At 37.6% G+C, this 25,591-nt stretch overlaps 1 protein-coding gene across 2 annotated transcripts in view; it reads right to left on the reverse strand.

Moving 5' to 3' along the window:
• LOC106669298 (protein Skeletor, isoforms B/C) overlaps positions 1-25,591 on the reverse strand; it is a 100,564-nt gene that overhangs the window by 20,580 nt on the left and 54,393 nt on the right. For both annotated transcript variants that reach the window (XM_014398670.2, XM_014398669.2), the window contains exon 4: positions 7,179-7,290. In XM_014398670.2, the coding sequence (XP_014254156.1) occupies positions 7,179-7,290 (112 nt within the window). The remainder of the gene's footprint in view (positions 1-7,178; positions 7,291-25,591) is intronic.

Here is a 25,591-nt window from a genome sequence, read left to right on the forward strand (position 1 = left end):
ATGATCAAATTCATCACCAGTGACTGGCCAGGTTTATGATGAGCCCCACATGAATTTGTTCCCATTCACTTGCAGTGCGCCTAGAGCACATGACTGTTCATTTATTAACCAAGTATGGCCTATTCAGTAAAAGTCGAGATCGTTGATTAAACACAAGGTCATTGTTCCAACTCATCGTCAGCGAGATGTCTGGTTTTGTTGTACCATACTTGACAAGGTATGTCCTAATTATACCATACTTGTCTCGACTGCCTTACTTGAGCTTAGCTATGGAGCTACCAACAACCAATCACATAAAATAACTTGCTTGCAAGACTACGCAAATTAATGGACGAATTTAGACAAAATTCAAAAAGGTTGTTCAAACAGAAAGATTACGATTTGTCAACGACGAAATATCCGCATTATAACCAAATGATATCAATTTTTATATTTTCTAGCTGGATTTAATAGAATGTTATTCCACTTGTAGTACTCTTAAAGCTCAGACAGCTCAGGACAGTTAATTTTTATACGTACAATATCTCTTAGACAATCCTTCATTCATCATATTTGGCCCCTTTTTAAAGGATTAGACGTAAATAAAAAACAGATATAATTTCCCACTTATGTTTATGATTGTCTCTTCTTTGTTGGTTTTTCAGTAAAGCTTTTTTCTAATGTTCCGTTGGTTTGCATATTTTAAGTAGTACCATTTTTAAATCTCAAATTTGTTTAAGTGTTGGATTTAAATACAGGTTCTGCTAGAATTCCCAGAAAAACTGTCCAAAGGGTCCTATGAAGTACCTTCAACCATTTGAGAAAGCTAACCAAGAGTACCTTCTTGTAAGAAAGGTTGATGAAACATAAAGATTATGACTTTTCAACTATGAAAAATCCGCATTGTAACCAAGCAACGTCAATTTTTGTATATGTGCCTGACTGGAATAGGTACCTATTACCTACAGTAGCTTAAAGCTCAGGACATTTTTACATAAACCTGGCTGAAACGGTTTACGGAAATGTTTGCAACTGCTAGAGGTATTTCTGTCGAAGCTCTCTCAGCCAATGTTAATTTTTTGAATGAGGTTCCTCATAAAACGAATAATCAACTATATTCCATAAAAGAGGAAAGTGGTTAAACACTTGGGAATGTAATTAAGAATGGTTTTAAGAGGAAAAGTGTGGTATACCAAGGATATGAATTACTCGGTGTGAAAGAGGTGTTTCATTTATATCTGGATGAAGAGTAGAAGTGGACTTTTAATGGGATGCCAAGAAGTTTGATTTGTCTTTGTAGTCTTGGACCCACGATCGATTTTTTAGTTACAAAGCGTACGGATTTGCCAGGGGTAGAAAGAAATTTAAAGTATTTGTGCGCTCTTATGTAAGCTGGGTTTTTCTAAAATGGATTTTACAAAATAAAATATTGAAAACATATTTTTTTGTTACTTAGCTTGTTAGCTTTAGTTGTTACTAATCCTTGGAAGAGATTGTTATGCAAAAAGAAACCCAAAGAACAGTTTGATTTAGATCATATTTTATTTGTGGTGTTTAGTGGTGTTAAAATTCTTGCACGAAATCCGGCAATTTCTAGACAAATTTCGACAAAGTTCCAGTAAGATAATTTAAGATTAAATGTAGTAAATTCAATATAAATTCTTGATTTAGTCTGTCGTTTTATGTCGTAATCAATAAGTTAGCGTCGTTTGATTGTAACGGACAGTTGACCGAAGGCCATTTTTATTCGGGAATCAAACATTAACCGTAAAGAAGTACCGAACAGAACCTGTTGACTACGCGGCAGACTTTTTTTTCGACCGATAAAAGGGTGTTCGAGCCGTGCCTGGGGTGATTTTAAGGGGTGGCGTTAGAAACTGACTAATGCACTGGCTTTCGGACGTCGCCTTTTCTACGCTACATTGCCCACGCACACCCTCCCCCTCGGAAGTCAGTCTCCAAAGGAAACTAAGATTTCCTCATTGGTTCTTTTTAAAACACAAAATAATCCAGATGTATTACAGGAGTTGAGAATGTTTGGCGTGTAGTTGGCTACGCTGATTTGAAAGAGAGTTTCGATGTTTGATACGAAACTCTCTCAATACACATGTAAACATAACAAGATTTAAATAATTTGATTATTTACTTGTTTTTTGCTGTTTTTTATTTTTATTTATTCCGGGTTGCATAGGTAATTCTTGAACATTGAAACATCCAGGCCGATGTGAGAATAATTTTTAATTTTAAAACGTGTTCAACCCTTTTGAGCTATTTACATTTCAATCTTTTCATAAGAACGTGGTAGGTAGAATTGGCACCACTTGGTTCCAGATCATGAGGAATATTCAGATAAAGAGACAGCAGATACCCTAGCTAAAAGATAACGTCGGAACAGCACATAGCTCAAATTCTGTGTGTGGCATAAATTACAGTCACATTAAAAATAACTAGAATCTTGGGTTACGAGAAAACATAAATACTGGGAACGTACGCCAGGCTTGAGGCAAGCACAATGACTAAATCGCAAAAGGAATCCTATGTGAAAAAAAAAGAAATCCTACTCTACAGGAAAGAAGTAAGCACCCTATCACATACACATACACAATACACCCTACACAACATACACAGCTGTATGTTATAGTAAACTACCACTTAAAAATCCTAGGATACCTAGGATCGTCATTCCTGGGCAATTAAGACCTTGATACCATCCCTCTGAGAAGGCTTCTGTACTTTAGCAAAGCACGGACACAACAGATGAAAGTTTAGGTGCAAAAGGCGGTAATGTCCTACAACTCCAAAAGGAAAAAAACAGCCTAGGATTAAAAAGTTTCGCTGGCAGAAGTAAATATTGCCCATGAATTGAGCTACGCTAGCATTTCAATCTTCACAACCAGAAATTCTACTCAACAGAAAATAATTAAAAACTCTAACAGGTATGTTTACAAATTGATCAGAATCATAGCATATGTCTTACGTTTCACTCATAACTGCAGAATTCCCGCTAATGAAAGAGGATATAGTATTCGTAAACACTCAGAACAACGAAACCCATCCCCCTGTCTTTATGCCCACTAACACCAAAAACTCACTCCGATTTGAAAACACTCGCTTCATTTATAGATTCAAGGGGAGTTCTTAGGGTGGGCGGTCGTCTAACTAACGCACCTCTGCCCTCGCACCTTTACTCCCGCCAAACCCCATTTATAGGCAATGCTTATCAGCCTAGAACTTTTGTGGGTCAAAAATTGGTGGGCGGTACGTTCAAGCATACTATATTTTGTATATATTGTATATTTTTTGTTTTAAAAATAATTAGTATAAGTTACATGTAATTATTGTTGTTAAGTTAAATTTTTGTGATCTGTACGTCGCGCACCTAAAAGGCGGTGAAGTGACGGGTTTTTGTTGTTGGAGACGCGCTGGACGACGAGGTCCAGAGACTCTTCTTCGCTACCGCACATGTTCGAAGCAGTTCCCGCAAGCCGCAAGCTTAAAGACTTTGTGTACAAGTACATCCGCAATTTATTCGCGAACGTTTTTTTGTACGTGTCGATTTCTCCGCATTTGTTTGTGACTCGCCGCTCCACTCGCTGACCTCACCCGTGAGTTTTTCGCTTTAGACAATTTATGTTTTTTCTTTTTTTTCTCTTTGTTTTTATTAAAACTGTAAACTTATTTTATATTTGATTTATTTCGTTTGTATCAAATCTAAATTTAATTCCTTCTATTCTTGTACAATTATAATTAATTTCAAAATATCGCCTTATTGTCATTTATTTAAACATATGTATACATTAATTGTCTTACAAGTGTTGTGGGCTGGTAAGTGTTAAGGAATTATAAGGATGAATTTTACTTTTTTTATATGTGAGATGTTGATGGATTGCAATCTGGGAAAAATTGATATTTAGCTGATTCTAGAGAAAATTTAGAGTTTCGGAGAGTGAGGGATTATCCTCAATTGAGTTAGGTCGCCCTGGCTCGCACACAGGTACTAGTCACTAAAAAAAAATTTGTTTCAATCGTTTCCAGTAAAAAATGAATAAATAAATTAAAATACAATAATAAATAGTTTCAAAAGGATGGAAATAAATGCTTCTTTGGCACCCGATTGCAAAACTTAGACTTGATTTTAAACGATTATTTTCTTCCGGACCATTTAATTATTTCGACCGATAATTATGCACAGAAAAGGAGTGTTATACGGGCTTAGTTTGATGGGTTGGATTTTGTGCCATTCGAAATATTTGTCGTGAGAGCCTTCAGTTAAACAGAGTCAACTAAAATTGAACGAAATCACCCGTGAGTACCTTCGGTTCAAGTTTAGCTCACCTATACAACAGAGAATATACTACGTAACTTGCAACTATTAAAAAACAGCGATGGTTCTTTGAAAAACATCATTTCTGAGCAACGGAGATCGCAGTAACATAATCCTGCGAATAATTCTGAATTTTATTAAAGAAACAAAAATCGTCCAGAAAAACTATTAGAACTATTAGCAGAGTTTGATAAAAAAAAAGTTATTTCGCTTGCAATGAATAAGATTTACTCATAGTATAAAGATCATGATCAGAGCCTATTTTTCAAACAAATTCCTGAAACTTTGATAGAAAAGTGCAGGTTATAAATTGCAATCAATCATGCAGAAAATGCTTTTCTCAAATTGGCTCAGGTTGATTTTTTAGAGGAGTCGCAAAAATTATACATTAGTTGTTTTAGTTACTCAAGCATTCAGTGACATCTTGTGTACTGCCCCACGAGAACTATCAGTAGAGAATTGTAAACTATACACATTAACTATTTCGTCGAATTGTTTGCCCTGTGCTATTTCGACACCTCAGAGATCGTGAGATCTCACACCAGACCGCATTTCACGATCTCCAAATAATACTTATATTTTACTATTGTCAGTTGACTAGTTGAATTATAGTGTCAGGTGCAAATACAGTGCAGTAGTATCGATGCTTCCGATCGACGACTTTTTTCTTCTTCAGCAGACGTTACCGTGAATTATCTATTGCTATCACAGGGACCAGGCAAGTCTGAAGAAGGCGATTTGGAGTCGTCGGTTGACTGTTATTGCCGTAAAAACAATTCAATTAGCCTTTTCCCCACTTGATTTGTAGAAGTTAAAATAATTGGATACAAAACACATAATCAGCAAGACGTGACCTTGAAATTTTACTTAAGAGCAATAGAACGAACCGTTAACAAACTTTAATTTGAATGAACTTAAGAAATGTTAAGAACCACTTAATATTTTGGCGTAAATCGTGAGGCTGTCCAATGACGTTAAATACTCGGTCCTTCATACTTTCAAGTTTCGAAAACTTTCGGGAGGCTTCAATGCCATGCCACTCTTCAGCAATTTTCAAGCCATCGATGCTCTAAGAATGCTTTCTTAAACATTAAGTATCCATTACTAAAAATTCGCTTTCCCTTGGTATTAAAAAAACCTTTGTTCTACCCTACGGCAAGAGGTTTTTTTTTTTAAGGAAACTGTTGATTTCACTCGTTAAACAAAACGAAACGGGATGGACCATTGAAAGAAATAACCTATCCTCTGTTGGCGCTAGGAATAGGATTGTGCTTTCTTAAGACATGAAGTCATGCTAGTAGCCCAACATTCTGGTCGGTCAAGGTTGACTATGTTTCATCGGAGAAAATTACCTCAAACCTGTAGACATCAGAATGACTAAACGTCTTGCAAAATCTTATTACATTTTTGCATATTTCTTGGTTCTTTGTTTTTTCTTTATTATTGTTCTTTATCTTTCTTTATGTCTATCTCTATCTGTCCGGAGAATGGATTTAACCCGTTGGCAATCCCAGGCGTAAGGCGGGTGAGCCGGTGGGATGCGGCGAGCTCAGTCGGCGCCTTTGGCTTGGCGACTTGGGCCTCGAAAGTTGGGGGTTCAATTCCAAACTCCGTTAATATGTTTTTCCCTTTGGTTTCATTCTTCTCTCCTTTCCTTTCTTTACCTCTATTTCTTTTCTTTTCCTCGGGTTTCGGTATTTATCCATCCCAAAAATACCGAAGTAATTCAACAATTCCCGACCTTTCTCCTTCACCCACCCCCTTCTCAACTGAGCGACGGGACCAACTGTTGTCGGCCGAAGTTTCGACCGTAACATCTTATAATTTAAACTGAGTTAGGAACCATAGGACTCCTAAGCATAGGGTATAATACGATTCAATGAAAAGCGAAAGATTTACTTTTTTTTACGAGGGTTCGTCACAGCAGAGGTCATATAAACCCTCAGGTGTTTTAAAAAAAAACCCCATTTGTAAGTATTGCCGCTGGATTCGAACCCGGGACCTTTACCTTACAGTGATGAGCGCCGTGTAAACGCCTAAACCGTTGCGGCCACAGACGACGCCTTCTGCTTTTCTGTTGTTAACAATTATACGACTATTCCTTTATAAATATTTTTTAAAATTTCTGCATGGAAATTTGAAGAAAATCTGTTTTTACCAATGCAAAAAAAAAAGTATCAACGGTTTGACAAAGGGTTCTCTTTAGCATACATTCCGACAGTGCAGTGTACACCGGTCGATATGTAATGGAGCGATAATGTTGGGCGGGTGTGATGGCATTTAATTGGGAGAACCGAGGGACTCGCTAAATTCTGGATGGAGATGAGAGGCGTCTACGACCCCATCCGATGCACCCCCTACTCAATTGCACACCTTTCGCCAACAGCATAGTTACACACGTTAGGTTTAATAAACACGGTCGGCAGAAAACTGTCACTCTATCCTCTATTGCTCACTCACGCCCACAATCACTTCATAACGCTATAACTCACCACCACCTCCTCACTCTCTCTCTCTCTCTCTCTCTCTCTCTCTCTCTCTCTCTCTCTCTCTCTCTCTCTCTCTCTCTCTCTCTCTCTCNTAGGCTTAATAAACACGGTCGGCAGAAAACTGTCACTCTATCCTCTATTGCTCACTCACGCCCACAATCACTTCATAACGCTATAACTCACCACCACCTCCTCTCTCTCTCTCTCTCTCTCTCTCTCTCTCTCTCTCTCTCTCTCTCTCTCTCTCTCTCTCATTTATTTACTCACTCTCTGCATTTTAATCTACCTGGAAGTATATATTTTATACTACTCTCCAAAATTAACTAAATAGAATTAACCTTCATGGTCTTAATGTTAAGGGTAGGTATGAAAGAAGTAGGACTTACCGTGAACCTCCTGCACCACACTGAGAGCCACTTTATGTCCTTCAGTTTTTTACCCTGCGGCAGCCTTAATATTACATCTGTCTTGTTGTATGCCCTCAGTACAGGCGGATCCCTAATGGACAAAAACACAACTTTTAATGAACGGAAGAGACACACTGGAGTGTAATATCAACAAACCTTAGTAATTCGGATTTTTTCCCCCCCAAGACCCTTCACGAATTGTAATTTCATCCCCTTTTGATTAACATCATGCCCTTGTTGATCTCCGGCTGTATATTGTTTGAGGAGCAAGAGAAGATGAGTTTCCCCAGCGATATTGTTCAAATGAGGCCGGCTCATCAAGAGTGTTTGGGTCCCCCCGCTCATATCCACTGTTTACCTTGCTCACCCCGACAGATATCGATCTGAGGGGCTTGTGTCAATGGTGAGACCCCCCGGTTAAAATAAACCTGGGTACATTAGGTACCTTGTTTGAGACAAGTATCGGACTCTTGGAATTGTCGGATTTTCTCGTTTGTTCCACCAGCGATGGTTAGGAAATAAAATAGTGTAAATAGCGATATTTTAACTAAGATAGGAGTAGCCTACAGAGGCCAGCAAAACAACTTGACCGCTTATTAGAAATAATGAAGGTGGAGTGAGTGTGTACATTCACTTTTTGTAAGTGATGTTACTCAAAGAATTGAAATTTTTGAAAATGTAAAAAAGCGAAAAAAAATGGTTGGATTTTTGGGGTTACAATTGAATAATGCTATTTTATGTGCAAAATGCGTTGACCAAAGCCAAAGTGAGAATAGGTGGACAAAATTAATGGAAAGTGACAGGGGTTGATCATCCAGCTGACCAAAAGAAGAAAATTTACCAAACTCTTACGTATCCCATCATTCCGGTGGGACAACCACTAAAAATGGCGAAATGACCAAACACGTCTGCCAGACCAAAGAAGCGATGATAGTTAGGGATCAAACTGTTATGAAACGACGAAGCTAATTAAAACATAATGTAGTTTGTTCGTTTTCAATTATTTTGTTCTTTCAATACTCGCCCTTTTGCACTATCAGACGCGTTTCACCATCACCAATTGTGAGTGAGGTATATTTGTTCTGGGATGAGACCCAACGCAAACCCAACGCTGAAATTGTTTTTAAGAAGACGAAACAAAATCGCGAGGGGGTGGACCAAAAATATCGGAAAGACGTCGATGACTCCACTGACCAGAAGTAATATCACTATTTTCTTTACTGCAGTTTGGCCTTGCCAGGTTGTTTTGCGTTTTAGTCTGACTTTTTGGTCGGTCTGGGTTTTAAACAAGGTTCGATGATAGACGAAAGTGATGCGTAATGACCAATGCAATTGAAATATATGCGAATTTGTTCCAAGTAGCCCTTGTAGGAGGAAATTTATTTACTCAACCTGCTTTTCACTAAATATTGGCGAAATGCTAAACCCGCCTGCCAGGCAAGTACTCTCCTCACATACTCGGTTCTTCCTCTTAATAGCAATCATAGCAATGCGTAACCTACAAAACTATCTTCTAACATTTGGAGTGTTAAGCGTGATGGGTGACCGAAAATTTGCGACTAATGTTCTTTCAATTAGGCAGCATAAATGTATGATTAATAATGTAGCAAATGATCATTGAACTTTACAAGAGTAAAACTATTTTATTGATTCAGAATTTGCTTGATTGTAGAAAGGAACTAGTTGCTATATAGAATTTAAACACGGCCTAACATTGACCTTGATAAAATTAGCAAATAAACATTTAGTTCAACTTAAAGCCATCAACTTAAATGTAAATAACTACTTGTTGGATGTAAACGAGTCCCATTTTTATCATCTTAATGCTAATCTGGGTTGACGATCGCTTATAGGATATAAAAAATCATTCCTACAATAATTTGGCGATAAAAGATCGGGCAGGAGGGTTTAGGCAACGTCAACCAGGCTCTTTGTGGAAGCCAGAGGGGGAAGTTAGAGATTGAACGGTTTGAGATTGTTAGCCAGGAGAGTACGAATGAGGAAGGATCTGGGTATACAAATCTCCATACGGAGCTTCCTTCCTCCCCTAGTCCAAATCCAGCATTAGCAAAGAGCCTACTCCAAGGGCATTGGAGTGGCTGAACGACGGGGTGGCACTGACGGAGGGTGGCTCACAAAAGAACGCTCCCCGTGTAAACTGATTCTGAGACTCGAACTCCTCCCTTGCTATTTAAATCGAGGAGAAGATTTTGAAAGCGTTTAATCGTACAAATTACGGCAAGCCCAAGTTTTTAAATTCAAGGCTGGCAGAACATGGTTTATTACACCATGTGGCACTTTATTACGTCGGTTAATTACTACCTACTAACAGTAGGTCTGCTTAGCTGAGGCTGTGCGTTGTCTACTGGATTATTCAAGAGAACAGATTATTTCGATACTTTTGTTATAAAATTATCAAAGACGAAAACCATTGGTATCGGTAATCTTCTTTTAATGTGTGAACAGAATTAGCTTGGTTGTCATTTCCATTTACGGAGGACCAGATGAGGCACCATTGGAGGAACCGTTTTCACCTGCCAACATCTCCTTTATGGGAGGACTAGAGGGGAAACCTGTCTTAGATCTTATGGTGAATACTTTGTCCACTACTAACCTAATAGGAATGAACATAATTAGCCTGGTTGCCAACATCTCCAATATGGCCGGATAAGGCATCGTTGTAAGTTGTGGTTGTTCAAAATCCTCTTTTAATGCAATTCGTGTGAGGATTTTTTTAATTTTAATCCGAGTGAACGCATTACAACTCACGGCTGCCAACATCATCTAACCTCTGCCTGAGTTAATGTCACGAGTAGGATACATATCGTCATTTTTAAGCGAATTCCTGTTCAATCAATATTACTTAATCCCCGCCCATACCTTTTCCCTGTATAACCTCACTATTGAAGGCCAAGGAACTATTCCAAGTCACCAGTTTGGATTTAGGACACAATTCCTCAATCTCATCGCGTAGTGGACTTTCACATTCGATTCATCAAGTTGTTGCGTTTGTTAATGATGTAACAGATGCTTGACTGTCATATCTTATGAGGACATTTTTGTCATTGTGACTTCTTTTAATATTTTTTAAAGCAAAAGCGTTGATGGTATGTATTTCAGCCTGAAAACTTCCATAATGTGTTTTACTGTTCATGTTTGGGGCTTGTGCAGCAAACGCCTGGCCCGTTTCTTCATTTGTTTTGGAGCCATCTGTCTACTATATCATTACATCTAATTTCCTCTTTCTTCTACTGTGTTGTCTATTTATAGGAAATTGTAAAGAGTGTTTCCGGGTTGATGTAGCCAGTCCTCATTTCTATGGGTGTCTGATTTTATTAATTCTTGTTGAGGGCCCGAAGTGTTTACTTTCCGTTCAGTCTGATTGCTTGTGGATCCTAAATGAGCTTCTCCTTGTATAAATATTGATATTGATATAATTGACGAGGTTGTTTTCATTTTTCATTATGTATTCATTAGTCATTATTTCTTTGAACTTACTGTCTCAAACGTCCTTATGGAATGTACAGTCTTTTCCCACGTAATTATAACAACTTCTGATAAAACTCCAAACTACAAGTTTTATAACAATTCGATAGGGGTTGCGTTTAAATTCAAAACCATCAAATATTGCTTAATGATGCCTAAAAAACCGAAGTGCTTGTGTTCGGCACGATACTAATTTCCCCTTCGCAATGCATCTTCTAAATAACGTAGGAGGGGTCGGACCCCTTGACGGAGTGGTTTAGATAATAGAGACGAGTCAATCCTAACCTTCCAGAGGATCAGATCTCCGTAAAGTTGAATGGGACACAAACTGGTGATACAATCCCAGGTGTAGATTCTGATTTACGAGTCATAAATATTAAATTTATTTATCATTATAGTGAACTACAATTAATTAAGGTTTTCAGTTGAGATAAAAAAGTCAATGGCACGAGCGGGATTCGAACCCACGACCTTCGGCTTGATACGACGCTGCTCTACCACTTGAGCTATCGTGACCTCGATCCACTCGGACACCAACCTCCCATCTGAACTGCACCTTTTGAATTTTCCCTCCTTTTTGGATCGAGGTCACGATAGCTCAGGTGGTAGAGCAGCGGCGTATCAAGCCGAAGATCGTGGGTTCGAATCCCGCTCGTGCCATTGACTTTTTTATCTCAACTAAAAACCTTAATTAATTGTAATATATTAATTGGTCAAGAGGACCACGAAATTAGTGAATTATAATGAACGTTTGCCTTGATATGCGGCACTAAATCCAATTTTTTTTATCGGTTAAATTATTAAAATGAAGTAACGAATTATACACAAGTAGAAGTCCAAATACAGGGTGTGCTACTCGTGTCATAAACTTTGCCAGTAGATTCTACATTCAAAATGGAACCAAAAAGTCCTACTTAACTATGGTCCGAATCTCAACAGTTTCGTAGTTTTTCCACTTTTTCTGATTTTTTAAGATTTCACGACCTTGATTCAAATAAACAGTGATAATTCAAATATTAAAAGTTTTTGGACAAATCTGTTAATACCATTGAAAACTACGTTAAATTTGCAATAAGATGTGATGAACTAAATTGTAAACCTTCGTGAAGTAAGCGTTTTAGTAGGGAGAAATTTGAAAAAAAAAATTTTTTTCACAGTTGAACAACTTACTACGGTAATTCTAACTACTACTTCCAAACCTAAAGACTAGCAAATTTCAGCAAACGTACTCCATTTAATATCCTTTTTAGTGGTATAATCGATTTTTTAATTACTTTGTTCAAAGATGAATAAATTGATGAAGGAAAAGAAAAACCCGTGGTTGATGGATTGGTAAGGTGAAAAATTAAAAAAAAATACTTAAGGAAATTTTAAATGGAATTATAAAACTTTTTTTTAAATTTAGGTTCGAAAGCGAAATGGATTTGTCCAAAACCTTTTAGTTTTTGAGTTATCATGTTTATTTGAATCAAGGTCGTAAAATCTTAAAAAATCAGAAAAAGTGAGATAACTCAGAAACTATTGAGATTCGGACCATAGTTAATTAGGGCTTTTTGGTTCCATTTCGAATGTAGAATCTACTGGCAAATTTTTTAACACGAGTAGCCGAACATTCTGTATAATGACATATTCCATATTTGAATCTTTGATGCTCTAAGTTTAAACTAGCCATAAGCTTTTTTATTTAACAGAAACTTTGCTTATCAACAAGTCTTTTCACAGGACGGACGAATATTAGAAAACTGGTTTTGTCCTAGTTGGAGGACCCCCTCGAAGTTGTAGCTCTGTAGCTAAAAAGGCGGCTAACCACATCAGAGAAGGCCTGGGCCTGGGTTTGCGGTCGAAACTTAGCTACTTGTTTAACAGGTTCCAAAGTCAATTCTTGTACTTAACTGCTGCCATTATCAAGCTCTTAAATTTTCTCTTTAACTTCTTTATGACAAACATTGTATTATTTTTTAATAGGATGAACAAAACCTCCAAAGGTTGATTTGATACCAGCAGAGTAGGCACTTTTTCTAGCTATAATATCACCTATTGTATTATGGATCCATGGTATCAAATGTATCATATTCTACATACAAGATTAACATCAACCTTATAAATTTGGAACAAAATAGCGTTGAACAATTGGGTATAATTGCGGTAATTGGTCGATAATCATTTAAGCATGAAGTAAATAGTGAATGGCAGACTTCAGGAGTGGCGACGATGTACCATCGCCCGTTCATGTAGGAAGTGTTGATAATTTGCGAATTGGTCAAATTAAAAAGTTGTATCTAATGCGGGGCTAGGCTTAGAATGCAGTGCCGACTGTTCTCTCCTTTGATCTCGTCGAACCTTGTAGCCATAGGAACATATCTAAACCGAGGTGTTGAAATTTAATCGTTATCGGACGTTTTCTTCTGTCTGTTGTAGCTGGTGTAGTCTGTGAGACTTTCGTTTCTAGAATATAATTTTCTAGAATAGAAAGAATATAATGAACATCCTTCAAGGAAAGTACAATCTGTCGATCGATAGATCCATGATGGGAAGCTCGAGGCTGGGTTATTTGGCTCAAAAATCAAATGCCCAAAACCCATGGACGTTAATAAAATGTCAAGACACAGTCCATGCGTTGAGTTGTAGTCAATTCAATCCGCACAGAGAATACCTAAAGAAAGATGTGTCAGATAGCCATCGTCTGTTCAAAAGTGTTTCTGAATTACAAGTGAATGTGTTGGTCATTAAGTCCCGGAAGGTTCAATTAAAAAGATTGTACAAAATTATTGTAAAAATATTTATTTGGACTTGTTCAATCTCAATAATAGAAGTGGATCGTTTAAACTCAACTAAGATTTAACGGTAACATAACGAAAGATTTTCTCCAGTTGCATGCATCTAATTGGAAAGAACGATGATGATGTTATCGGAGAGGATAGCCCATTTATTCATTGGGGGCGACGTTGGGGTTGTGGAATAATGCATGAACCATCGAAGGGGGAGCTCGTTTCAAACTGCTTATTTATTTCCATCCCTCAGACCTGGCTAATTGAATATAATTTTAATTAGTGGTAATTTGCAAAATAATTGAGCTAACTGATAAAACTTGAAACAAGCAAGAATTTCCGCTACGGGAAAAAACCGAAATTTTGAGGTATATTGATATAATAAGTGCATGATGGTAGTGTGTTGGGTAGTTAGGACGTCTCTTCGTCAGTCTAGTGTTTTTTGAAGTGTTTTTTGGTGAGATGAGTTCAATTGGATAAATATTTTGACGAATGGAAAAGTCTGCTGGTGTTAGTTTGTAGCTCGGATTCCCTATTGGGAAGTGTGGGGCTGAATCTCCCTAAAAACCTGGTTTCAGGGTTGGTTAAGATTTGTTTATTTAGTTTTTCTCTTTTTCTTTAAACGTCATCCGTTTTTTCAAAATTTTCCAAAATCATTTGAAAGGACCTTTCGGCCCAGTGGGCCGAGAAGATGTTCTTAATTGATTACCCCCTTCTAAATAGGACTACCTGTCCTGTTGTTTCTACTTCTGGGGCAAGACATTTTATTATTTGTAGATCGGATGGGAAAGATAATGGCGGCCTTCACTCACTATCGCCAATAAGAATATGTAGAGTAATTATTCAGAAATCGTGAGATGCGGTCTGGTCTGATGTAGGTTTCAGAAAAACATTTTCTTTATCGTGCCAACGTTTCGATCTTTATTGAGATCATCTTCACGGCCTGGGATTTACAAACATTGCTTACATTTAACAAATACACGTAGGATGTGGAAAAAAGTGATTTTATACAATGCAAAATATATTTTTTTTAAATATTCAATCAAAGAATATATCAATATAAATTAAAATATATATATATATTTCACGATTTCTGAATAATAATCGATTAACGGTCACTAATCACCACACAATATGTAGAGTAATAAATAGAGAATTAGGGAAAGTATTAACATCAAAAAGGTCGTGACGGTTTCATTTATATTGAAGCGTTTAATGAGGAACAAGGTAGTAAAATAATGAAAATTAAAAAGTTAGAAAATATACCGATAAAGGCTGAAAGAAATGTAAAATTGAACACCTCAAAAGGTGTTATTTCTTGCTGGGACTTGAAAGAGTGTATGGATGAAGAACGTGTCATAAGCATTCATCAGTCAAAAAGAAAAGATGGTAGGATATCTTTTTCATGGGTTGTCACATTCAATACTCCGTGTCCTCCCGTAAGACCATTTATTCCTGATCTTCTACGGTGTTTTAAATGTTTAAATTTTGTACATACAATTTTTTCTTGTAAAAAGAAGGTTTTTATGTGCGGATGTGGGCTGGAAAGGCAAGAGAAAATGTTCCTTGTCAGTCTTCAGTGTGCATGAATTGTCAGGGCCACAAAAAACCTTGGTGCGTTATTGCCGAAAATATAAATATGTGTTTACGCCAATGTAAACATTTTTATTTACTAATAGTTAATTAAGAAATCGTCATTTGTTATCATCTTGAAAAATTGTGAAAAAGGAGAATTTGTAAGGATCAAGACGCTGGAGGGAGAAATAGGTCAATTTTCAGCAAGACGTAAAAAGAGTGAGTCATTGGCTGGCTTTCGACCTGTACGCACGAACGTACAAAAGCTGTCTTCAGTGAGTCACTGCCTGGTTCTCGACCTGTACGTACGAACGTACAACAGCTATCTTCAGTGAGTCCCTCCCTGGTCTTCGACCTGTACGTACGAACGTACAACAGCTATCTTCAGTGAGTCCCTCCCTGGTCTTCGACGGGTACGAACGAACGCACCTTTGACTTCGTTCGGTGAATGGCTCCCAGACTCTAATCAAGATAAGCATCAATTTATCGTTTGACCTTCACTGTCGTGAGTCGACAAGACGTACGAACGTCCTTTTTCTTTTTATTCAACATTGCCATTTTTTTGTATCAACTTATCTCTCCCTATCTATATTTTTATATATTCGTTAACTTTGTTTTGTTTCTGGCCAGATTTTAATTTCCGTCATAAATTGTGAATTAATAAATTTAATTATCAAACGAATTATTAAACTATTTTTCCATCAAATCCTTTACGCAACAGCCGGCAACTATCCCTGGTAGCGCCGGACTTGGAGGGTAGATATCCAATACTTTCTCCCGCCGGCGTCTACGAAACAACCCAAGTTTTGGAGCTGAAAGTGAAAATTAAAATAACGTTTAATCAAGGAAAGTTCCTAATAGGTTCTGGCCTTATTCAAAAAGGGATTAATTTTGCCGAAAAAGTTAAAATGGGCACGAAAGAAATAGGTTGTCAGACGGAGTCAGAGAACAATTCACTGAACTCAATTGTTGTCCAATTAATATGTTAAATAACTAGATGTATAATGCAACAATGATACGTATTGATGAGTATAAGTAACTATGAAATTTATTACATAAAATTAAGATATTCTATGGTCGTTAGAAACTTTCTTAGAATTCTTCTTGCTTATAAAGTTACGATTGCAACTTACATTAGATGACATGCACAAATAAAGTTAAAGTAAATTCATTTATTCCTGTCATACAGGAGGGCTTAACGTATACACGAGTAAGGAGTCAAAACCTATGAAAAACGTTTTTCAATGTTTTATGAATTAAAATTCCATGGGCTATGTCGGAATTCGAACCCAGAATCAATAGCTTGGTAGATACTAGTAGAATGTTGTGACCACTTGGAACTATAGTCCCACCTTTTATCATAATTCTACAATACTTTTTCTTCTCTTGTTTTTTGATATCCTACAAAATCGAATGAGTGTAAGCATTTACATGAAAAAATATCCGATACCAACAATTAATCATAGTTTATTTTTCTTTTTACGTACTCGCCGTATACAAAGGAATGATGATTCAATAATGATCCAAGGAGGTGCATCAAAGTTGAATTGTTTTGTACAGACTTCCAAGTTTTATTGAACCTTAAACCGGTAAAACCGTACAGAAAGATCATACAGAAACGTTCCGACTTAAAACTAGCAGAGGATTATCGATGCAAATCTCTGACGGAAGCATAGAACAGAATACAACACTAACAAGAAGACTCGTCGGGCACCCCTTGGGACATCATTATCGGTAGAACAGGGTTTGGAGAGGGTGGGTCGGATGGAGATATTAATGCCGGATGATGGGCCGAGATCGATCTCAAGTGATTCACTGATGGGGAGAACCCCGGATCCGATTAACTACCGTACACTTCCCGTACTACATAATCGATACGCCTCGGCATCCAGATCGCTTCAAAATTTGCCACCCCCCTCAGTGCCAGGATTTCAAATCTCCTTGTCGCCTCAAAGGATTTTGAAGTGGATCGATTGGGATAAAGCTCGTTTCGCTGTTATCGTCGAACGATTCTTCGGCCTCTTTCAGACAGTTTAGTACGACAGAACTTACGACCTGGTGGCTTGACACATTTTACCTTATCGGCACTCACGCACGCACACATACAATATAAAAGATTTATGTCCATAACATAACTCGTTTATTATAAATACCTTGAGATGTTAAAAAAATTCGACACTATAATCCTGTACAAAAATTGAGATCAAAGTTTCATATTTGCAGTTTGTATATGTTTCAGATATAAAAATGTAGGAACATTCATGATTATCTTGCATCAATCCTTCTTTTTTTAGTCACAAAACTTTAAAAAATGGTTGTTTATTTATATTATTAATATTGAACATTCCACTTTCTTTATATAAATATGAATATGGTTAATTTTTATATCTATTTTTAAGGTGTAGTTTTGGTTTTGCGTGGGTCTTGAGTATTAGTTTGTTCTTAGTATCAATGTTATGGAATTTTTTTTATGCAATCTATCGTGTATTTAAAGGAAGACCGTTTTCCAGACGAACAGTTGGTTTTGTCCTATTTTAATTTTTGAATCCACTTCTACTCAATCAATGGATTTTAATTTTGATACGCATGCTGTTTTTAAAAGAAACTCTACTTTTTGTTTAAGCCCGAAACTATAAAATATTTCCTATTTCAGGAATTTTGTCAAAGTCATTTGTTTATCCAAAGAGAGACGAAAACTTGACTGAATACACTGATATTATTCACAATACCTTGTACCTGCCCAAAGTTGAAATTAGACAATAAATATTTTTAAATGTGGGTATTTAGATTTTCATATGAGTTTCCAAAATTCAATTACAAAAATAGTTTTTCATTGTAACCTAATAATATTATCACTCTAATTCCCCGGCTGTTTTTCCAACAAGTATTTCCGGAAATTGGAAATCCAACCTCAGCACTATAACAAATGAAGAGTTCGCAAAATGTATCTTTTAATATATGTTTGAAATCTGCTTAGAATTTTTTCCTTTGTATCCGTTTTCTTCTTGGATTTTTATTATATTTGATTTTACTCTCAGAAAACTATTACGTAATTCGTTTGTACATCGTACACAAAAATTGTAAATTTTAGCTTCAAATCGATAAGGTTTTGGTTACCTATTAAAGCCAAATTAAGAAATGTCAATGTTCCAGCATGTTTGCAAATTGAAAAAAGATTAAATCAAAAAGCCAATTTCGGTTTCTAATTCAGGGTATTTTGTTTCTATTTCTATTGTTTTTTTTTTGTTTTTTTTTGGCGTGTTACAATAGAATTTAGGAGCTGTTAAGCTGTTGGATAAGTTCCGAGTTAGAATTTAATTTAAATTTTTAAGGGGGTAGAAACCATTCTTTGGACGAATAGCTATTCCCCCTTTTTTTAAACTATACTATTTTTAAATGGATTTTAATTTTTATACGCATTTCGGTTTCTTACGCATTAAAATCTCGAAATTTAACCAACTTTTAAGAACATCTCGTTGTTCAAATAGAGGCCAAAATGTTGCCTTTTTTCGGTACTATTTTCTCAAAATTTATTTCGTCTAGAATAGGCAATGTTGTTTTGTTTTATTGTTCTTAGTATACTACGAATTTGTTGTAAGGGTATTTAAAAATAGTGTTTTGTTGAACTTTGGTAAAAATTCCCATCTATGACAAAAATATCGTTTTTATGCAAATAATTTTTTTCTTTGCTCGCGATTATTTTTTTAAAGCAAATTGCTCGCTAAGATTGTTTCCTACACTGCTCTGCGAAAAGAAAAATAATTGTTTTTTGATGATGAAGAGGCTTGGAAAAAAGTGTATCGAAAGGTGAAAAAATACAACTTTTCAACGGGATTTTTTTAAAGTGAAAAAATTACTTTGATTTCTCTTGCAGTAGAAAGTTGACAGACGATGTTTAGACAGAATGTACATAAAGATCTGAGACGTCAAATAGATAAGGGATAGCGTTGCAAATTCATCGCATAAGACACACCAGAACTCTCGATTCGCAACTTTCACAATCTCATGAAATCGGGTTTAATGTTGTAGTTTTATATTAAAATAAATATGCATTTTTTGATCCGACAATTTACCCTTATAAATTCTGTCAACTTTCGACTTTGGGTGGTTTGAGTCAGCTAGTATGTATATGCTTGTGGTTCATTCCATATGTATTGGAGTTTTTTGTCAGTTCTTGTTAATTTTAGATCAAGGAGGCTAGTACTGTTTACTTATTCTACTTCCGCAATAAATGTTACGTTTTTATGTAATTTCGTATCAGTTAGTATATTATCTAATTGTTGATGTCTACCATGGAGAGCACATCGTCATCGTACTTGTTGTGGTTGCAATATCTTAAGAGTAGGTGTTTTCAGAATTTTTTAAGGAAACTTTTTTTTAAATTTTTTAAGGTTTTTTTTTAACGAGGGTTCGCAACAGCAGAGCTCATACAAACCCTCAGGGTGCCGGTGTTTTTGAAGAAAAGCCCATTTGTAAGTATGTCGGGTTCGAATGCAGGGCCGCTGGATTCGAACGCGGGACTTTTATTGTACCTTACAGTGATGAGCGCCGTGTCAACGACTAAACCTTGCGGCCACCGACGCCCCTGACTTTACTTCTTTAACTTACTTGTATTGATGCCATATTACCATAGGAATATCCAGATCAGCAATGTTCCTAAATCATCTTTTATCATTTTTGTATTTCTCTTCCAAGTCTTGCAAACCAAACTACAGGTTCATCAACCGCGATTCTTAAGTTGGTCTTTCCATCATGATAGTCTTTGTTTTCTAATTACAGTTAGTACCAAAGTGGACGACCAGATTAATATCAACGTCTTCAATTTTTTTTATATTATCATTATATTTCTCTTCAAAGCCTTGTAAGCAAACTGCAAGTTCATCAACCGATTATCGTGGTTGGTCCTTTTTCATTAATACAAATTAATTTGTAAGACTTTTATGAACTGGTACCCTTAAAGCCATAGATATGTTTTAAAGAAACAAATTTTCCTGGTGAAACTGTTAAAACTTCAGCGACGAGAAATAGCTGAGGTAAAAAGCGTTGTATTTTACGAGCACGCGCAAGAAGCAATTTGTCTTCTTCAGACAGCTCATCCATTCCTAGGATAGCGATAATATCACCGTGTGAGAGGAATCAAGATGCAGATCACTATAAGTATGGTTAATTTTGCTTAAGTTCTATGGATGTCGCTGTAGTGGAAACATCATAGAATTGTGCTCTTTATAAAATCGAATTTTCTTTCGAGTACCGCTGCCAGTTTTGCGCTGCTTTGCGTAAAGTGCAAACTAGGAGCTACCTGCTCAATTTTGACGTGCTTTGTGTTTCGTTTAGAACATTTTCTTAACGGCAAATACGAGAAATAATTCTCATAATTTCCGGACGGGAAGGTGCAAGAACGAGCCGAGTCGCCTGCGACAACAGCGGTGGGGACATCGGATTATCTGCGTGTTAGTAAACACATGTAATACTAATTCATTTAGTTGGAAGAGTAATACTTCGTCGTGTTGTTGGCTGAGGCCGATAACATGAATGAAAACAGCGATACCATTCACTCGCAAGATCTTCCGTCCGTAATGGACAAGGCGCAATTCACCGTGCTGGAATCCGACTCATCCTCAGTCAGCATCACGAGAGGCAGGAGGAAAAGGCAGCATAAAAAAACGCACGAGTGCCCCATCCTCCCCAAAAAGTAAACTGCCCAAGGGAGGAAACAATAACAATAACGTTTGCACCGGTTCAACATCAACGATAGTCAAGCCTATAGATAAGACTAGCCAACCTAAACCTGCACCAATAATGGTGAAAAACATTACGAATTTTTCAACATTCTGTAAACATTTGCAAAGCCTATTAGGCAGCGAAAACTTTTATTGTCGCTCACGTGTAAATGACCTTTTATTGAATACGAACGAAAGCGATACGTACCGGAAAGCGGTCAAATACCTGACGGCAAACGATTATGACTACCACTGCTACCAGCTGAAAGAAGATAAATGTTTTCGCGTGGTGATAAGAGGTCTTCATCAAACCACGTCAAACGACGAGATAAAAAAAAAGAATTACAGAATAAACACTATCAAGTCGTAAGAGTGCACCAAGTTCTTCATCCCGTGACGAAAACAGCACTTCCCTTATTTTTTGTTGATCTTGAGAAAAATAAAAATTCCGAAAATTGCTGTACACGAAGATAAACGTCGAGGAACCTCGAAGACGCACCAATATTGTACAGTGCACTAGATGTCAAGACTACGGTCACACACGAACATACTGCAATCATCCGCCCAGATGCGTGAGGTGCGGGGGTCCACATCAATCCGCCCAGTGCCCAAGGCCAATAAGCATGCCGCCGACCTGTGCTCTCTGCGGAGGGTCTCATCCTGCGAACTACAAGAGATGTGCTACCCACAAGGAACTACAGGAAGTACGGAAGCAAAGACACCTTCAAGGAGCATCCAACGTAACAACTGCACAACCGAAACCAGCGATGACACCGAACGACTTCCCAGGACTTCCTATCAGAAGACAGGCACAGGCACTAATCGCCAAAAAAGCAAATACCCCGACCCTTACTACAGTCGCGTCAGCCTGGAATAAAACTTCATCAAATCATCTCAGCTACGCTCATGTTGCTAGCACTGCACCCACCAATAATCCCACACCCCCACCAGCACCCCAAATAGATATCACCCAACATCTCACTTCTTTCCTTAGTGATTTTAAATCACTAATAACTCCCCTCATCTCCCTTCTCACTACCCTTGTAGCTGAACTCCTTCCCAAGCTCTCCCGATGAATTATTTCCCCTCCAATCCACTCACAGTTCTACTCTGGAACTCAAACGGAATACTGACGCACAAACAAGAACTCGAAGTACTACTTACAAACAGACAAATTGATGTATTGGATCTTGGATCAACTAGAATTCTTCTTTAAACAGACAAATAGACGTAGCACTTATAACAGAAACTCACTTGACCGACCGACATGTCTTCCATATAAAAGGATATAAGACGTACAGGGGTGACTTTAATGGAAGTCGAGCTCAAGGTGGTACACTAATCCTTGCCAGACAAGCCTTACAGCATAATCTCCACTCCCTAGTATCTACTGACTCCCATCAAGTGACTTCCATCTCTCTCCGCTTTTCCCCCGCACCCATTATCTTGTCAGCAGTATATTGTACCCCGTCAGTTCCTTTACACATTCCCCAATTAAAATCCATCTTTAGCTCTTTCGGACGACGGTTTGTTGCTGGAGGAGATTTCAATGCCAAGCATCCACAATGGGGCAGCAGAGTCGCAAATTCCCGTGGACGCCTTCTTCAAAACGTAATCCTATCAGAAAATTATTCCTTTATCTCTCCTAACCAACCAACCTATTGGCCTTCCGACCCCAATCGTCTCCCTGATCTTTTGGATTTCTTTGTTGCATCCGGCGTAGGATCCATCTTCACATCTATCCAGTGCTTACACGACCTATCCTCAGATCACTCCCCAGTACTACTTACATAACTCCACTCCCCAAACCTACAAAACCATCTCTTTTACAAAACACAGTTAACTGGAAACTTTTCCAAGATACCATGAATTCCTCTTTAAACCTAAAAATTTCCATGAAATCAGCCGACGAGGTTGATGCTGCTGTTTTGAACCTCACCAACACTATACAGTACTCCATTGCACAATCCTCAACCCCTAGAACCCACCATCTCCCCCGTAAAGACGATCTCCCAAGTCACATCCGCTCCCTATTAAACGCCAAACGTCAGGCTAGAAGACGATGGCAACAAACCCGTTATCCCTCCTTTAAAAGAACCCTCAACCGGTTAACTGTGACTCTTCGTACTCAACTATCCTCTTACCGATCTTCTCAATACAATAAATACCTCGAAACCCTTTCCTCACATGACAACATGTGGTCCGCTACAAAAACCTTATTAAAATATCAAGCAGTTGACTCCCCCATCCGTCTACCTGATGGATCCTGGGTCAGGAATGACAAAGAGAAATCAAACCTATTTGCAGCCCAACATTTACTCCTCATGAAAACATAAGCAATGCCTCTCACACACAAGATGTAATGGATAACCTTAATATTCCACTTCCACTTCATCTCCCCCTCAAACTTTTTCATCCTTCTGAAGTAAAATATTACATTCACAAATCCTCAAATAGAAAATCTCCTGGACATGACCTAATCACCTCCACCATACTCCGATACCTACCACGAAAGGCCATAGTCTTCTTAACCACTATATATAACGCCATCCTACTTATTATCCCCTCTTATGGAAATTTTCCGTCGTTATCCTCATTCCTAAAGCTCATAAACCTCCCAACCAGATATCCTCCTACAGACCCATCAGCCTTCTTCCTACAATGTCCAAAATCCTTGAAAGGCTCCTCTTAAAATCAACCGATTATCGTGGTTGGTCGTAAATGCCAAAGTCGTTTTTGATGACATCTGGTACCCATGAAACCTCCAGATCATCATCAATTCTTCATTCAATGTTCTTTGTATTATGGCATGAAAAATAAATCTCACAATTTCTTATTTTTCCCCTATGTCACTGGTAACGATAGAAACCCTTTTGTCCGAATTGATCCTTATTTATATTTGTTTACTTCTATACCTCAGAAAGTGAACTACTGTTAAGTTAGTTGAGCACTTTCAGAGGTTCCTTTTCGTTTATTTCATTAGGCGTTATTGTCACCTTTCCGAACTAGTTGTAAAGTTTTGCACTCATTTAGGATATTTTCTGATGTCTCCGTTGTTTTATAGCCAGGTTTCTGTCAGTTATCCCATTTTTTAAAGATGGTAATTAAATGGGCAATGGTAAATATAAATGTCTATAAGTTTCCTTAATTCTTACTTGCTGAGAGAGAGGTAGATTTTTTTAAGATGTTGAGAAATTTATTTGATTGTTTTGTGATGAATTCATCCCATGTGTTATCAATTCTTCTTCCATCCATTTGTTCAGTTTCACTTTTAGCATCCGTTTGGATGTGCGCTTCTGGTCCAAAGGGCGTGAGTGCTGCTTTTGCTGGTTTTTCAGAATGTTCAATCACCTTTACCATATCCTTCTAGTAAATAGAACAATATTTTCTTTTTTCTATGACTAAGTTGGCCATGGTCTTCGGTATATTAAATTTTTATCCGAAATATATAATGTGTAATTGTAGAATTTTATTAGACACCAAATGTCTGCTAGTTTCTAATCGTAAAAATACAATTTTGTTTTAAATTTAGAACTCTAAGGATCTTCCTTAAAAAAAAGAACCTTCGATCTGACACCAATAAAAAACAATGATGTCATGATTATTGTCTATCGATACAAACCGTATACAAATCTAGAACCCGGTCAAAAATATCACTTTGTAGTTTGAAGCCTAATAGAATAAATTTCTCTGAAATGTGATGTCTTGCGGCCCCTCCGTAGCACATTGGGGGACGAATCCCTCCGGGGGCGTTTTGCACACGTAGCACGTCGTCGGGACGGCCGCCCCCATCAATATATCATCCCCTTCCCTTTTATTACCACTTTGTTTTCATTTCCTCATCATTGTAATTGCATCGGAGAGGAGGCTGGTTTTATTGAGCTACCGCCCCAAATCTCGTTTTCACGCTTTTCAAATTTAATAAACTATACATCCACTTGTTATAGAAATGAACTCCACGCCGACTCCCTTCCTTCAACGCATCATACGAAACACCACTTTTTTATAACGTCATTTATGCTAGTGTTCATAAAGAATTCATAAAATTGTCGTGTTCAGCCGTGTTTGAATAGAGAGCTTTTTACATAGAAATAGACCTTTTTATAAGGGAGAAATTATGAAGTTAGTTTTACAGTTTCTCTTTTTTTTTTCAAATGGATACCAGGAACTGGAGGAGTTCCCTCCTGAGCACTGCAGCTGTACAGCTTATTGTACTTTATCCCTGGCTCCATATTTTTGGGGGCTCGCAACACCAGTGTAAATTTGAGCCCCCGGTGTGCCGGTGTTCTTCCATCGAAGAAACTCATGTTTGAAGTGAGTTAGGACCAAATTCAGGGTCGCTGAGATCCGATCCCGCCCCTTCCATTGATGAGTGCCGTGTCATTTTCTTTCAATTGCGGCCACCGTTCCCCTTAGGCGTCAGAAAAAGTCCAGAGGCGACGGTGGGGATCGAATCCACGACCGCGGGATCTACTAGCCGAGAGTCTGACGCTTTAACCACTCGGCTACCGCGGCCTCCCCCCTACAGTTTCTCTTACGTCAAGACCTAATTTCTTTCATTTCTACACCTCATCCAATCTCATTTTGGATATTGGTATATGATACCGTATATGGTTTTTCCAATTTCTAAATTTAGTTTATTTGGGTGTTACTGCTACCAGTGACAAACCATAGTGCATATAGTACGACTGAGACTACTATGCCCAGATTGAGAGAAATAAACATTTCAAAAAGAGATTCAAAAATCGCCTTACAATCGAGTACGAATCCTCCTGAACTCTTCACCTTGATCATTGAATGTCATATCATTTTGTACTAGATTCCTGTGATGTAAAATCACCTC

Source organism: Cimex lectularius, unplaced genomic scaffold (assembly GCF_000648675.2).
Source record: "Cimex lectularius strain Harlan isolate CLEC.00 unplaced genomic scaffold, Clec_2.1 scaffold35, whole genome shotgun sequence".
Taxonomy (NCBI): Eukaryota; Metazoa; Arthropoda; class Insecta; order Hemiptera; family Cimicidae; genus Cimex; species Cimex lectularius.